The sequence below is a fragment of the Cryptotermes secundus genome, unplaced genomic scaffold (assembly GCF_002891405.2).
Source record: "Cryptotermes secundus unplaced genomic scaffold, Csec_1.0 scaffold369, whole genome shotgun sequence".
NCBI lineage: Eukaryota > Metazoa > Arthropoda > Insecta > Blattodea > Kalotermitidae > Cryptotermes > Cryptotermes secundus.
In genome coordinates, this window is record NW_019725844.1 from 215,895 (window position 1) to 233,787 (window position 17,893).

The following is a 17,893-nucleotide window of genomic DNA, read 5'->3' on the forward strand; positions in this document are numbered from 1 at the left end:
GAGCGCGGAGGAGCCGTTCAGCAGGAAAAGTGATGGCAACGTTCTTCTGGGACTGGAAGGGGGTTATCCATGTAGACTTTCTGACAGATGCCAGAACAGTCAATGCAGCTTATTACTCAGACCTCCCGGAAACAGACATGAAGGAAAAGATCCAATCCAAGCGGAAGAGAAGTGGAAAGCGGGTAGCCTTCCTTCAAGACAATGAACGCCCCCCCCCTACAGCCAAAACAACAATGGAAACCCTCCGGAAATTGAAATGGAACCTTCTGACACATCCGCCGTACAGTCCCGATTTGGCACCAAGTGATTTCTACCTGTTCGGAAGGCTCAAATCAGACTTGCAAGGCATGCGGTTTGTGGACAATGATGCCGTCATCCAGAATGTTCGGGAGTGGATACGCCGCCAACCGCAAAACTTTTTTGAAAAGGGCATCAGGATGCTTCCAGAACGTTGGAAAAAATGTGTTGACTCCAGAGGGGAGCACGTTGAAGACTGACATGTGCAAGTAAGTGTTTGGCAATTTTGGTTAAAAAAAATCAGTCCCAGTCATATTTGAACCACCTTGTATTTTTGGGATCCTATGTTTTATAATAAAAAATAAGATTTATACCACTCAGTATTCTGATGTTCATGGCTACAACACTATTCATAAACACAATTTGTACGTACAATTTGTAATACTGAGTGTAGCAAGAGAGGGGTGATTAGTATGGGAACCAAAATATTTAATGGCCTTCCAAATGAATTAAAGAATGTAATGGATTTTAATGTTTCTAAGAAGAAACTTAAGAATTATTTGTTGTGTAATGTAAAATTTTTTCTAAATTTTAAAATTTAGAAAAAATTTTAAAATTTAGAAAAAATTTTAAATGAATTTTTAAAATTGGAACTGAAGATTTAAAAGTGCCAGCTCATGAAAGTCAAAATTGACGTGTGTAGGTAACAAAGATAATGTACGAATCAGACAAATATCAGCGAAGTAGATTCTGTTAGCAACGACGAAGGGAACAATCGGGAAGACCGGTGTTTTAAATTTTAAACTAAGTGCAGTGTAACAACTACATAAGTGTATACACCTGATGATGGCCGTTTGCGGTCGAAACATGTAGTGTAAAAGAAAGCAAGACAAAAGACCTACAATAAATTGTTGCACTTAGGATGAAGTTTATATCATATATCATCTTCTATTCTCTTCAAGAATTTTTTAATAATTGCTGACATGGACTGCTTGTTGATAAATCTGTCTGTATATTTTTATGCCTTTTTTGGAGTATTTATTATTATTAATTGTTGATGTAACCTGCTTGTTAATAAATCTGTCTATATGTTTAAAATATTTATTCTTATGTCTTTTTTTGGAGTAGCTGTTATTCTTAAATTGGGTTAAGAATGTGTTTTGAAATGTGTTGCTGTATTATAGTGATGGATCACTGTGTGAATGTTATGTTATTTCTGATGTGAGGTTGTTGATATTTGACATGTCCAATTGTAATTCTCTACAGCTATGGATGAAATAAATAATAACAATATTTATTATAATAATTTTGGTAGGTGGATATTATTAAAATAGATCTAGAAATAGGATAGGGGATATGGACTGGATTCATGTGGTTCAGGATAGAGACCAGTGAAATCTCTCATGAAAATGGTAATAAACTTTTGGGTTCAATAAAATGCTGGGGATTTATTGTGTACCTGTGCAACTGTTGGCTTCTCAAGCAAGCCTCAGCTTCCTGCCTTGTGGAATTTGGCTCTATGTAGTGTATGAGGGATATATTTACCAACCTTAGGAAACACCTGCTGCCTGCATCTTCAAGGTAAAAGAGTAATGAAGGAAGCAGGTGCCTCTGAAGCATTAGTAATGGTCTACATGATGTCACACCAAAGGAGACAGTCACAGCTTTGACAACCTCAGATCTCATATAGTATTTGCATGGATTGCGTTGAGACCAACCTTGCTGTCTCCAACGTTCTTCCGTGTTCTTTAACTGGACTTTCTGCACCTTAAAGAGTTCATCCTCTTCCTTGACCTGTTGCCTGATGTGCTCATAGTAGTGCACAATGCATTCTTTAGCTTGCACACAATTCTCAAGTGTGACAGCCACAGGGTTGCAATGTTGCTGCAGCTCATTGCAGATATTTTGAACCTGATCGAATCTGAAACACACATGAGTGACTGACCTCAATTTCTCTATTTAAACTTTCAAAACACTTTATATTCTGAGATGTATAGCTTGGCTTATCTTACCATATGTATACAACATTATTTGCTTAAGAATACTGTCCCTCTAATGATGGTCTCTGAAGACCAAAATATGTAAGGGAATAAATAATTGAAATAAGAAAAATCTTCACCAGTCACACTAGACAGGACTGTTTAACTTTTCGTGATATTATTAGTGTGATGGACCAGAATGAAACAAATCAAACTCTTCTGTTTACCATTGCTTCTACAGTGCAACTCAAAGACTGAATAACTGCTGACTATGAACTCTGACTGACCATCTTCAAGTCAAGTCAAAGTCATGTTATGACAGATGGCTGGTAAGTCATTCTTGGTCCCAAGCCCCACCTAGGGATTTTTTGTTACTGTCAGACAGTTGCAGTTTTATCGATGTTGGGCACCCTCTCTGACAATAGGATGGGTCTGTCATTTACCACAGTCAAAATCAGTAGTGCATGACATCTATATTTACAATTTCACGTGTTTTTCATTCTATATAGTCAGTCAGTAGTCAAGAGGCCAGTTCCTTGTGGATACCTATTATTTACAGTTTTACATGTAATTCTAACATATATGTATGTACAATATACACAAGACTTCTGTCAGTCTAGACTTTGCACAGCAGATTATGCCCTAACTCATGCAGCTCGTGCTACAACAGCTGTCTAGTTACTTGAATGGTCGTACTTTTGACTGCCGCAAAGCTTAACCCTCTTATATTTTCTGTGTAGGGCTTCACCTTTCCCATTGTCATGAGCATTTGCATTTTCATGAGTTTTTTAGGCCTCTGCTTGTTGCCTGCACAATTTCGTTTTGTAATCATGAATACAGTGAATATTTTTAACCTTATTGATCAGTTCATGGCTCTGTGCTTCACGACAACTGGTGCACCGCTGGTTGCAATGAGCATACAAATTCTGCCAATGAATCAGCATGCCCAATGGCTGATAACATTTGGAATGAAAGCGAGTAATTAACTTGCAGGCCACTTGACATTATGTTTCACAGTGAGCAGTGCAATTCATTTGTGGGAGTTTGTTTATGGTTTGTCAGCATGAGGCAGCAGTTATCAGCTCCATTAGCCATTTGTTCTCAGCTACAGTTAGTGAGCAGTGTGGTACATCATGATGTGGTATACTTCAGAGCAACGTGTATTTCTGTATTACTCTTCTGTGGATGGGCCTTCACGGCCTGTTATAGGGATAGCTTTACTTTTTTTACTCCTCTGTGAAATACGGATTGCTACAAAATGTCGGTGAAAATTTTTATGTAAATTTTGTGGTGAAAGAGTTCCAAGGAGACAAACAACTCACAATTTCATGAATAAACTTAGAACAATGGGACTCTTAATGGATAGGAGGACAAGAAACAAAAACATACATGCCGAGTGCTTCTTAAAGAGAAGTTAGATGATACAGGGGTCAAACTTGAACACACACCTAGAAAATCACTTAAACCTTCTAGCTCCAGAGGCTGGAATGACAAAGTCTAGTGCAAGAACGGCAACACAATCGCTTAAGCTTAGACCTTATAAAATAACAGTAATCCACGCATGCCTTGCAGCCACATGATCCAGCTAGCAGGGTTCATTTTTGCAGATGGTTTCTACAATCTATCATAAAAAGTGAGATTGATCTGCAACTGATATTCTTTCCTGATGAAGCATGGTTTCATTTGCAGGAATATATAAATATGCAAAATAATCACTACTGGAGTTCAAAGAATCCACACCTAACCCATGAAGTCCTCCATCCAGTGAAAGCTGGTGTCTCGTGTGCTGTTAAGTGCAGGAAGGATAGTTGTACCTACGTTTTTTAACGAAACAATTAATTGTGAAAGATATCTACGTGTAGAGGGACAGCATTTTCAACACCTCCTGTGATCTGTGAATTGTAACTACTTCATTCTGAACATTATTGTCCATCAGGCATGCTGATTCATCAGCAAAATTCATATGAAACTCATGGCAAGCAGTGCCCCAGTCACCGTTATGCAGAGAGTAATGGAACCAGTCAACAAAGTAAAAACCCTCCCTGTATAAGGAACTTGGAATGCCATGTCTAACTAACAGACCAGTATGAAACTTGGAAGGGAAAACAACAAAGACTGCAATCGCTGATTTTTTATGGAAAGTATATAACTCATGGGATGAGAGGGAAATAGGTATAGGATTATTTTTGGATCTATCTAAAGCTTTTGACCTAGTCGATCACGATATACTGTTAAGGAAGCTGGAACGAATGGGAATATGAGGGGTTGCGCTTAAATGGTTTCAAACATATGTGGAAGGAAGAGAACAAAAAGTAGAAATTACATATAGGGATAGAGAAACCAAGGAAAGCATTAACTGGCTATCACAACAAAGACCCGTAAGTCATGGAGTCCCGCAAGGTTCTGTTCTTGGACCAGTTTTGTTTCTGCTATATATCAATCATTTAGAAGCAGGTATTCAGCAGGGAAAACCAACGTTCTTTGCCGACGATACCAGTCTTTTTATATCAGGGAATATGGTCGATGTTGTCCAAAACGAAATAAGTGAAACAATAAATACACTCACAGAGTGGTTCAAAAGGAATAAGTTAATTATTAATATAGAGAAAACGGTAGCAATATCCTTCCATCACACTCAGAAGATGTACCTAGAATACCCGTCAATAAAATTTTATGGCAAAGAAATCAATAATGTGGAATACACAAAATTTTTGGGAATATGGCTAGACAAGAATTTAAAGTGGTCTACACATACTCAAAAGCTAGCAAACAAGTTATGTAAAATATGTTTTGCCCTACGAATAGTCAGCAGAGTGCTAGGGATCGAGACTGTTCGAACTCTATACCATGCATACTTTCAATCCTTGTTATCATATGGATTGATATTTTGGGGTCATTCATCAAACGCAGAGTCGATTTTTAAGTTACAAAAGAGAGCCATTAGAGCCATAATGCAGGTAACCAAAACTACTAGCTGCAAACAGTATTTCAAATCACTACACGTATTACCTCTACCATGCCTCTATATATATGAAACACTAGTTTACATGAAATCCAACTCGAATACCTTCATAACCAATGCAAATGTACACTCATATAATACAAGAAGGAAAGAGGACTTATACATTGTTCCATGCAATACAAGCTTGTGTAAAAACAATTTCAATAATCTTGGTCTTCATCTTCTAAACCACCTACCGCAATACATTAAAGAGATACCAGCATTATGTAAATTTAAAATTACTTTGAAAACATTTCTATTAAAACATTGCTTTTATAGCATAGATGAGTTCCTCTCCTATGTGGACAAGACTTAGTTCACATTAGGATCATATAATAATTTAAAAGTAAGAACAATTGAGCTTAGCTTAACACACACTAGGAGTGTATACTGCGTAACTCTCTTCTTGCAGGAAACAGGACGCCATGTGCTGGAGAAAACACAGCAGGGACTATGGGATATGGAGCCGAGGCGGTGGGAGTGGTGCTGCTAGAAACCAGTGTATCTGGGAGGTCTTGTGACCGGCCAATTCGATCAAGGTTTTCCATGGTTTTCCTTGGTCCCAGAGCAAATGCTGAGTTGGTACCCAAATTCCACGTTTCACTGAATGCTTCACATGCAGCCCCCCCCCCAATAGTAACATCATGAAACTTATTATACTATAACTACACAAGAATGACATGTCTTATATCATGTATAATGATCCATGGGCACGAAATAAATGAAATGAAATGAAATGAAATGAAATGAAATGGAAATTTACCAGTGGCGCAGGGAACCTTGTTTTGCAAATGCTGCAATTTCAAAAGGTGGGTATCTGTCACAAATTCCCAGGCAGGGCAAGTGTAAGTCATTACTGATGTAATTAGTGCTTTATAGAAGGTTAGTTTAATGTTAGCGCATAATTGCTCAGTTCTGAATAGCTGATAGACTGCAATATATGTTCTGAATACCTTGGCTTTGATCAATTTTATATATAACCCCACTGTAATCATCTTGTTGAGGTAAGAGTATTTTACATGATTCACAAAGGGGATGATCCTCAAAGTCAAAGTTACTTTAGAACTGGTCGTTTATTGCCAATCAGTTCGTCTTGGCATCAAGTCCTCTGAGACAACAAGAGATTATTTTTTCACTGAACATGTGTAGTCAGTCCTTATGTAATATCCATTCTGATGAGAAGACAGGTTTGTCTCTTTGAATACGCTTGGCCTTTTGTTAAGTTCATGTATCGCACATATAGCATGTTATTGAAAATTCTTCCTTTTGCACTATATACAAGTCCTCTGTCAGTACAGGTTTTGCAAAGCAGATCATGTTTATCTTACATATCTTATGCTACAATGGCAGCTTAGTCACTTGAATAGTCATAAGCTGGACCACCAGCAAGTTTAAACCTCTCATATTTTCTATATCTGGCTTTGCCTTGTCCTATACTGCGAACATGTTCATTCTCACGATTTTTAAGTCATAGAGGCATGCACAAAACTACAATGAAGGCTCATTATCAAAAGAGTTTACTTTGTATTTCAGGGGATTGTCTTTTTTTATTGGAAACCTTCCTGTGATAATACCCTCAAAACCAATTAAAATCTTCCTGAAAACTTAAAATTTCTCAATTTTAATAATATGAAATTCTGCAAAGTACATAAATGTATAAGGGGTGGACCTTCTTGGCACTTGCACCACAACCTACAGTGATCTATTGTGCATAGAAGAAGTGTGTAAGAAGTATATTTCAAACTAGTTCTAGAAAAATTCTTATTGCTCTGTACTAGAAAACTGTTATTAACATTTATACAGAGAACTTATTTTTAGTGATGCTGTTAAGTTAATTAATTTCAATTAAAAACAGTAGAGAAAAATCAGATATCCTGCTCTTTTCATGGTTTACTTTATGATGCGGTCGCTATTTGACATAATGCATGGGTCAAGGAAAGAAATGCCTTGTGTACTCCATTGTTATTCTTGGAAGAAGAAATCTATGAAATACAGTTTAAGAATGTACTGTAGGTAAATAAATGAATTTAAGCAAAACAATTACAGCTCCTTTCAAGAAACTAGTCCTATTGTGTTTGAAACTGTGTGTAGTTTCAAAGTTTAAATTCATCTGGCATGTCTATAGATTGGTTTAATGGCTAATTAATTAATGGTTATCTTACCATTAAAAGCAATAAGTATGACTATAAATAGGGACCTACAAGATAACGGGAACAAAATGGTTGTGGCTTAAATTCTACGTTTCTATTGAGCTTCATTCATAACAATGTAGAAATGTCTGTTAAAAAATTATACTAACACAGACAAAGGATGTAATTAAAAAATCTCTGAAAGTAAAGAGAAAGCTGTTTCTGTATTTCTACTGTCATATAATTAAGTAACCAAGAAGCATGAAAAATTGCATACTTTGAATGCCCAATACATAGGCCTATATCGATTTGAAGTGGTGAAGATTCCTGGATTACAACACTACCATTTCGGAAAATCCGATTTCACATACAGAGAGGTCCGGGTAGATCAATAATTATTAATTACAATTATAATTATTAATTATAATTAATCATATCTCTTGGAAACATAACCTCAACAATCTGTGCCCTGGTCCTCTTAGGACTTTTCAATTACACATAAAAATAGCTGCAGAAAATATCCAGCAAATGTTTTCCTTTATATCTACCCAAAATCGCGCCATGTGTACTTTGCTCCGGTGATTCAAAAGATTGTATAAAAAGATTTCGCTTCGTCGCCATCTTTGTTTACTATTTTACACAAAACTGTGCGCTTGTAAGAGATCAAACATCGAATAAATTTTAACTAATCAGCGTCAATGTTGCTCCCGTAACAAAAGTACGTGCACCGCCACGCTCCAATCGCGTAATTTAAAAAAAAATTGAATCATGGTGCTTTATGGCATTAAAATCGGGGGAATCCTTTACCATTTCTTGCTACGGTAGGAGTACGAGAGAGAAACGGTATGACTCACTCTAGAGAATTGTTTTCCTTTAGAGAATCGGCCTGGATATAAGTGGCGTTCATATCATGGAGCGCAGTTATGAAATATTTACATCACAGATTTGGTTTGCATATATTTTTCGATCAGGCGAATATTTTACGAAACACTGTTAAAAGTAATATCGTGCCTGGAAGCACTGCTTTGGTCCCTAACTTAACTATTTTTTTATTGTTAGTGGGGTGGGAGTAGTCCCTTGTACTGCGGCCACTTCTGGCCTATTGTACCAGCCCCAGATGATAGGTGAGGGTGACTGTGGAGCAATTGGTGGAATGAAGATCGGCAGGGGAAACCGAAGTACTCGGAGAAAACCTGCCCCGGCGCCACTTTGTCCACCACAAATCCCACTTGAACAGACGCAGGATCGAACCGGGGCCGCCGAGGTGGGAAGCCAGCGACTAACCGCTTGAGCTATGGAGTGGTCCTAACTTTACTAAGAACGCATAATACAGAGTTGAAAAAAAAAAAAACTTCGTTCACGTACTCACAACACGATGTTTTAAGTTCATGATTTGTTTATTCCGTCTTGCAGTGCATACACTTATCTATCTTCTTCTCTCACTTTCACTACATGTTTCGGCATAAGAATGCCATCTTCAGGTGCTACTCAATTCACGTCAAACTAGTACATTGTATGCCTTGTGCAACAGGACGCTAAAAAAGATAGATAAGTGTATGCACTGCAAGACGGAATAAACAAATCATGAACTTAAATCAGTGCAACAGGACGCTAAAATATAACATTTATAACGATGTTTTAAGACTTCATTTCATATACCTATCATGCTACTGTACATCATATGGCTTACCGTTACGAGACTTTACTCGGGAGTACATGAAAATAAATATGCAATAACTATAAATTGAAGAGAGAATGGTGCCAATGAACTGGACATGCCAGAGGATGAGAGAAGAAATAAAACAAGTCAACAGCCTATAACCTGCCCGAACAAAGGCACTGCTAACTGATTACATATGACGAAATCTTACTGAGATTCCAATTCCTGTATATTTCTTCGTGAAGTCTGCAACTCCAAGCCTATCGCTTCATTCTGAAGTTTTGCTTCAGCAACATTCTTCCTTCTTGAGTTCCGCACTTCGAGAAAGTCTTGAATCTGTTTCTTCTGTTCTTCGGCTGAAACAATAAATTTCCTCATCTCTTCTGCGCTTTTTACACTCCATGTCCGAATGTTAGATTTCAGATTCTCCAGCATTTTTTGTTCCTCGCGTTCTTTTTCTGATCCTTGCAAAGTTCGGGTGTACTCAGCAGGAACACCGGTCTGACTTCCCAGTGTTTGGTGAAACTCCTGGTTATTTGCTAACGTTTCATTATTCCGTGTTCTCCCTTCCTTCTGATAAACAATGCATTGAAAATCATTTAAGTCATTATTTACTTCCTGCATTGTGCGCTGGCTCTCGACTTAATATTACAATATACTAACCGGCGTTAACCGCTTTGTCTTGCATGTTTTCCAATGCGCAGCCGCACTAGAACACTGAAAGCACACATGGACCGCTTCTGATTTTCGTTTGTCACCATGATAATTTTTCAAACGAGCTGTCATTTATGTGCACTACCACGATTTTTCACAACGTATTTTATTTTAAGTACATTATGAATAAAATAGGAAATTACAGACCTGTGTCATCAATCGTCGTGAATATGTGGTACTGGGCACGAATTCCGTGCATGTGCAACGCAAGTCAGAGATCATCCACTGAACTGCCAAAATGCATGGAACGCACTTCAGTCTTTTGAAGTGAACACTAGTACAAAATTTATACCGTGTATACGAAGTTAAATAGTTATGTCATTACAGTAAATGCTTCCTAAAGCAAATTTGTCTGCACTTATGAGTATGCAATTTATGGTTCCATCATTCAATTTATAATGCTAGTGTAAACTTTAAATCTTTCATAATTATCTTTACTTTGGGGGAATCATGTTCCAGATTAAATTAATTTATAAAAAAAACGTTAAGAAGTACACCAATGAATAGAAAATCTATCTAACTTCAGGTCAAGCACTAGAAATGGGGATAAATATGGTAGCAGGTTCCAGAGCTGTAAATTTTGAGGAACCTATTTCCATTGATTTCAGACATAACTATTGTTCCCAATAATGAGAAAGGAAACCCATCTTACGAGTATATGGGGAAGCACAATATCTCATTGAAGACATGCTGCCACCAATTTACAATAATTTAAATTTAAAGAACACTTGTGGGATTACTGATTTTAGACTTTTACAGTGGTTGACTGTTGATGTTAATTCTGGAAATATCCTGTACCTCAGAAATATTGCATCATTGCTCAGTCATATGTGTAAAAACCCAAAATAGAATTAACGTTATTAATGCGTTTGGCAATACCTGGAATACAATACCTTAGAACCACCTTCGGGCATCCTTGAAATGAAAGCCCTTCAACCAGTCCTTCATCAACAGAAACTAACTACATGGTTCTAGTCCGCAAGTGCACTATACCGACCGAGCGACTGTCGCTTGTTGGTGAAGTTAGTGCCAACTTTAGTGGATAGATGGTGTTGTGGGGTCAGCGCAATGAATCCCCAAGGCCGTTAATTTTTGTCTTCTAGACCAGAGCCGCTATTTGCTTGAAATAAGTTGTCAATTATCCATATGAGGCTGCCAGAAAAAAGTACGAATCATACTGCAAGATCAGGAGAGCAGTGTGGATGGGAAAGCACCACAGTAGAGTGAGATTATGTAATAATGGAGTAGTCTGATGTTTCTACATAAAATCAGGCCTACCTGGAAGCTTCTCACTGCACTGTCTAGAAATGTCATTGTAACATGCTTGGCAAGGTACTGTTGCACAAGTAACAATTGGCAAGATGGGGCATTGTCATGCAGGAGAACCCACTTTTTGGCAACTTATATTTCCAAAATGTTTCAGGTGAATTGCCTCCTGCAGACAGACAAGCACCTTTTCCTACCTCTTCTTGTTGATTGTAGCGTTCTCAGCAACAATAAAGTGGTATACAATGTCCTGTCACTTGAACATATCTTCTTTCATCTTCCCTTTCAAGTGATGCTAATGGAACTTTGTTAGTCTCAGCAAGAGTGGCAATTTTCACATTAAGGACTGTCATTTATTTTGGTTATCAGTTGTCTGCCTCAGTGGTCTAGAAGTAATGTGCTCACCATTGGGCCCAAGTTTTGTGGGTTCAAATCTAGCTGAGGCTGATGGATTTTTAGGGTGAGAAAAATCTACAGCACAAATTCCTTTGGAGGAGAGGTAAAGTGGGGGATCCCATGCCATACAGTTATAGCATGTAAAAGAACCTCTCACTTGTGGTAAGAGCCGAGTGAAGGTAAAATTTCTGGTCACTCACAACCTCCCTTCTATGCTTCTAGATGCTGCTGTGGTGGCACAACTGCAGTGACGTTTGGAAGGGAAGAGTGGGTGAGAACAATTTGAAATCACTTAACCCAACTGAAGGCACTGGGTAACATAAATCATCCAAGTGAATAGAAAATGGGTTACAAATATGTCAGCCAGTTGAGGTTAAAATCACAAATTACTTCATTGTCAAAGTGCGGCATTAGTAACCACTTTGGTTATCATACAGGAAAAACGAGATTTTGTAATCTGTGGTAATCTTTCACAGAAAGTGTGAATCAATGATCGCATCAAGGAGCTTGCTACTGATCCTTCACAGTTACTGCAAATTTCCTCTGCCATCACTTTTAATATGATGTGGTCACAGGTGCAATGCACATTCAGATCTTTACCAAGGATGGCATTGTAACTGCCAGCATGTATGAGAAGCAAACTCCACTCTATCTGCCACAACTGCTGTATTAGCATCTGTCCAGAAACTATTATAGATGTACTTGGAACTACTTAAATTACAATTGGTTTTATTCATATAGTCTTTGTGTTTCTGGACATTATCCATCGTCTTGTTTCTATTTAAAACATATAATGTTTTGGAGACTGGATTCTGTCTTCATCCTCTCATTTGGGTGCAAATGATAGGGCTCATCCTTATTTATTCTATCTTGAACTCATACTGACCTTTCATGCTATCATTCGTCACATTTTGTCTGTGGACTCAAGGTTCTGCAGAAACACACACAAATAACTACACTCTGCCTTTCTGGCTACTTATACCAAGGCGATTCATGAATATATCCCCATTTTTTTTTCAGAAAACAATATTTAATAAATTTCTTTAATATGTACAGCCATGTCTACTTTGTACATTTTTATCACACATCTATAACACAATGTTATAACACATTGCTATTTTATTATAAATTTATTATATTTATGATTTAGGTGTATGACACACCTGAAATTAACCTGTGAAATATAAAATTAATAACATAAGAAAATTAAGAAAATGTATAAATGTTTAATTATTCTGAAAGTGTCAATTTTGAGGCTGTCAGTAAATGTCAAAACAATGTCATTCACTTTCTTTCATGGCATTGTGCCTAGATGAAAGGATTTATGCATAATTCAATTTAAAGAATAATCCAGAGAAAAGGAACACATACAGAAGATGGTGAATGCAATATGGCTCCACATCAGAGGTGCACAGCTGTTGAAGTCTATGCCTGACTTGGCAGAGGTGGTCTCTTGACCGCAATGAAGCATGCACCATTTGCACCACCCTTTTGGCCACTAAATAATATCACACATAGACCTTTGTATGCCATATGTTCCCATACCAATTTACACCAACTGTTTACTTGTCCTATAACCTCAGTTTTGTCATCACTCTTAGCTTTCTCCACCTGAACATGAGCTAGTGTAAAAGAGTGTTCTCGTGCTATGTTGCAAGTCTGTGACACCACCAACTCATCTGGAGTTACTATACACTGCACGTGCTTGTTACTACTCTCAGTGTTCTCACTAATGCTGAACATCGTCTCAGACATGTAGTCTGAATACTTGTCAATCACTTCCTTGCAGCCCACAATAGCAGCTGAAATCAAAACAGGAAGTGTCTCAGAGTATAACAACTCATAGCAAACCTTCCATTACTAAAGTATGTCACTAGCTTCATTCTAATACCACATTCAATGACAAAAATTAAAATTTATATTAGAATGAAAAACTGGAAAAACTGTGTAATATGAAATAGTTTCTTACTTGTATTCTTGACAATGTGACATTTCTCCCTCAACATGGCACAATAAGTTACCAAAATACATCAGTAAATATGTTTTACTTCTGTTATTTATTGTTAAATTATAATGAACATCTTCCAAAAAGTGTTTGTGAAAAGGATGGCAAGGAAAACACTTGGAACCAAGAAAGACAAAGTAACAAAGAGTGGAGGAAATTCCATAAGGAGGAGCTTCATAGTTTATATGGGTTGTTAAATATTATTAGGATGACCAAATCATGGAGGATAAAATTGATTGGGCATGGAGCACATGGGAAAGAAGAGAAATGCATACAAAATTTTGGTAGGAAAACTTGAAGGGAAGAGACCGTTGAGAAGACGAGGCCACTGACAGAAGTGAACTGGATCCATCTGGGTCAGGATAGGGACCAACGGTGGGCTCTTGTGAACACGGTAATGATGAAATGGGCAACCATTAGCTTTTCAAGAATACCTCTTCTTCATTTAGACAGCCAGACTTCCAAAAAGCTTTTGTTTAACTATAGTCAATGATATAATACTGACAGGCAAAAAAAGTTTCAGTACCTTATAGGATCCATCTTCAGAGACTCTCTGACAACATTAATATTCTGTACATATTCAGCCAAATGATATACTATTGTGAACTGAAATTCACAAAATATTAAGATAGAGTCTATGATAAAATATCAAACCACTTTACATACCATATCTGGATACAGCAGAGTATTTATATTATACAACAAGAATATATGGTAACCACAATAATTATTAACACTCTTTATTCATGTTTGATTTTAGGCTTTCAAGGCAGTTACTGTCAATGTTGATTCTTCTCTTGGGTATATGCATGGTGAGGATGGTTTGGACATATATGCTGCCTCCAGAACACCAGCATGACTGCCCATATCCACAAAGAACAAACAGCCAAAAGAATGCTGCGCCCATCTTTGGGGCTGAAATATTACCAATATCCACATAGTGCAACTACCTAACAGAAGAAACAACATTAACTATATACTACTGCAAGTGTTGTGTCTTTATTTAGGAAATTTCATGCCCTGCAGTAATTCACATTAGTCAGCCTATAATGTGCCTTTACAGCTACACATGTCCATGTTTCTGTCAATAACATGTCATCCTTATGTTCAGCAAATTTGTGCATGTCGCTTAGACGCATTCTCTTACTGCTGTTGATGTGTTACACATAACTTCCACTGTGTGAATAACAACCTTCTTTCCATTTACAGCTTGCATTCACAAATTAAAATGTAGAGGAATGAACATGGCAAAATTGTTCAAACCAGCTAGAGTAAAAGTTGGTCACAGTACAAAAATCCTACTGAAGTTTGTGTGCTACCAGCAGATGGCAAAATGTAAAAGAATATACACAATTGTGTCTGTCATGACATCAAAACAGTTAATGCATAGGAATAAACACATACCTGACTTATCCAGTTTGGTGACATGACTAAATAGGCTAGTGGCAACCTCTTGTTGCGTTGATGTTGGCTGTACCTGCCTCTGTACTCCCAATGCTACTCTGCGACCAGCAAGGATGGCATCCCCATATTCTACATCTGACAAACACAACATGAGCGAAAACTAACATAATTTGATTAAAATCCACTACTAGTCCAAGAAAGTTATCAGATACAAAAGATATTGATTAATAACATGGCATGTACTGTTCTAAACCTTACTGTAGCACACTGTTGTGCACTCTATATTCAGTTTTTTATTCTTTACATCCATATACATGAACTCTTTAATATAAGTTATAATGCAACCTGCTTGACAAGGAAGCTGTCATCTTCATGCCAACTATAAACATACGACATTGATGAAAATAGTGTTCTCTTAATGACGAACCACCAATTCACTGTCACTGATAAACAACATGTGTGATATTTCATCTCAAATTAATAACATTACATAACATTAAAAATTTATATCTTTCAGCTCCATGTGTTATGTTGTAATGTTAAGATGGCATTGTTCCTGGATGTAATTAATGTAAGTTACACAAATTGTAGCCAATACTGATTCTGCACATGCAACATCAGCTCTCTGTATAAAAACACATGTCATGAAGAGCCAGAACTTATACAATCCAGTGAAAATAAATTAAAAACAAAAAAATCATCTCAATTCTAAAACCTACGAACACACATAAATGTCAGTAAATTAAAATAAACTCCAATGCTAGTTACAATATGTATAACATATTGACAAACAGTGATTATACCCATAAGCAAAGCACCTGTTAGCACCTTAAAGTCACAGCATGAAACATGAGACTACAATACATCTGATATATCTGAAGCTTTCACAGCGGTTCAACTTGATAAAATCTTCTCAGGCTATCAGTCATGCCAATTTGTTAAAAATTACCAATATTAGGTAGGGACAGAGATGGTCCTTGAAATGTCAGTAATATTTACTCAACTGACATGGCTGCTAGATAAAGAAGATTTTATGTACAATACATCTATTTCTAGCATTTTGTGATCATTTTACTTTAAGGTAAAATAGCATACATGTGACTTTTGAACATACAGTAAACCAATGGATCATCATTTTAAAAAATACCTCTGTTTGTTAATGGCATTCTTTTCTAGTTAAGCAGCTGACATTCAGTGTTTTATATACAATAGAGTGGTCTGAGGATGATATATTTGTCAAAAACATATTACTCTATACCTTATTTTAACCTTCAATGATTCTGCATGGCATTATTGTGACATTACATGCACACATTCCAGCTGGCAAAGCATTGCATTTTTCAGTACTGTCACCGTGAGCTGAAACATAACCAATGACCCTGTGGAAATTAGAGACTGAAATTCTCCTATTCCAGGACAAACATACTGTTACAACTGAATTTAAATAAAGCTCTCAACACAGTAGTAATGGGAGATCTAAAATCTCTATTTCTGGATGATTAAGGTAGAAGGGTTGATGTAGATGGATCAAAAGAATAAAGAATTAATGTATTATAAAAGGTTAATTTCATCCAGTGTGACTGATAGATTTTCTCCTTTTTAATGTTTCATCCTTGACATGTTTCGGTCTCATAGACCATCCTCAGAAGGATATCAATGCATAATGCATTTTCAAACTGGGGAATTATAAAGCACGGTGTTCCACAAGGATCAATTTTAGGTCTCTTACTTTTTCTTCTCTACATAAATGATCTATCTAAAACCATCAACAATAAATCTAAACCAATTCTATATGCAGATGACACTAGTATAATATTTAAGAACTCTAAATTTGAAAACTTTAAAAATGACAGAAATATTGTATTTGAAGCCTTAAACAGATGGTTCGAAGCCAATTTACTCTCATTAAATTTTGATAAAACCCATTACATATCATTCACAACTAAAAACAACCACCAAATTGATCTGGACATCAGTTATGCCAACAAATTAATCTGTAAAGTACTTGATACAAAATTCCTTGGAATACATGTAGACAGTACACTGTCTTGGAAAATACATATTGAACAAATTATACCTAAATTAAATGCAGCTTGCTATGCGATGAGATCAATTAAGCCTTTTATGTCACAGGAAACATTGAAGATGGTTTACCATGCCTACTTTCATTCTATTATGAACTATGGATTAATATTTTGGGGGAACTCTTCACATAGTGTAATAATTTTTAAAATACAAAAGAATATAATTAGAATCATTACAGGATGTAGAAGTAGAGATTCATGTAGAGAATTATTTAAGAAATTAAAAATTCTACCTCTTCAATCGCAATACATATTATCGCTTCTCTTATTTGTTGTTTACAACAAAGATAAATTCAAATTAAATTCTGATGTCTATAACATGAATACTAGACAAAAATATAACTTCCACCTACCCTCATCAACTTTATCAGTATATCAAAAAGGAGTCTACTTTACTGGCATAAAAGTGTTCAACAATCTGCCACAAAGTATTAAAAACTTGGGCAATGATACTAAAAAGTTTAAATCAGAGTTAAAGAATTATCTACATGCTCATTCCTTCTACTCTTTAGATGAATACTTCAATGTAAATAGAGAATGATGTAAAATTAAGTTATATTAATTTTTAAGCTAAAATTGCCTGTACTTATGTATGTAACCTTTTGACTTGTTCTGTATCCAAAGGTACTAACCTACTTAGGATTTATAGAATGTAAATAAATTCAATTCAATTCAATTCAATACAATTAGTATAACAACATTGCATGCCTTGAACATCAACAGGACAACACTAAAGAATCCTATTCTCCAGACAACAGAACCACAGGACAGTAGACGCTTGACTTCCTTCAAAGAGAAGAAATAAAAGGACATGAACCAATTTGGTTTAAAAAAAAATTAACAAAATCTTTTTAAACATACTAATTGTAATTTATAAATACAGTAGAACTTGGGTATAACATCATCAAAGGGACCTAAAAATAGTGTCGTTATAAACGAATGTCGTTGTAACCGAAATGGGCACTTCCACAGTAGCCTTATGTTAGTCACATAAAAATCTACCAAAAACCGAGTTAAA

The 17,893-nt window shown here is 36.4% G+C and overlaps 2 protein-coding genes across 8 annotated transcripts in view; both read right to left on the bottom strand.

Moving 5' to 3' along the window:
* The window catches only part of LOC111863695 (myosin-6), a 48,852-nt gene extending 39,123 nt beyond the window's left edge, over positions 1 to 9,729 (bottom strand). Inside the window, exons 1-3 of one of the 2 annotated variants that reach the window (XM_023850237.2) lie at positions 9,670 to 9,729; positions 9,218 to 9,362; positions 1,956 to 2,158 (exon numbers count right to left, since the gene is read on the bottom strand). In XM_023850237.2, coding sequence (XP_023706005.1) covers positions 1,956 to 2,158; positions 9,218 to 9,362; positions 9,670 to 9,694 — 373 coding nt within the window. In that variant the 5' untranslated portion in view covers positions 9,695 to 9,729. The other variant, XM_023850236.2, reaches the window with a different exon arrangement.
* Positions 9,730 to 12,394: 2,665 nt separating this feature from the next.
* LOC111863692 (RNA exonuclease 5) overlaps positions 12,395 to 17,893 on the bottom strand; it is a 28,056-nt gene continuing 22,557 nt past the window's right edge. For 3 of the 6 annotated variants that reach the window (XM_023850224.2, XM_033751161.1, XM_023850225.2), the window contains exons 11-12: positions 14,792 to 14,926; positions 12,395 to 13,184 (exon numbers count right to left, since the gene is read on the bottom strand). In XM_023850224.2, coding sequence (XP_023705992.1) covers positions 12,808 to 13,184; positions 14,792 to 14,926 — 512 coding nt within the window. In that variant the 3' untranslated portion in view covers positions 12,395 to 12,807. Of the gene's footprint in view, positions 14,303 to 14,791; positions 14,927 to 16,049; positions 16,151 to 17,893 lie in introns of those variants that run through there. The other 3 variants (XM_023850227.2, XM_023850226.2, XM_023850228.2) reach the window with 3 other exon arrangements.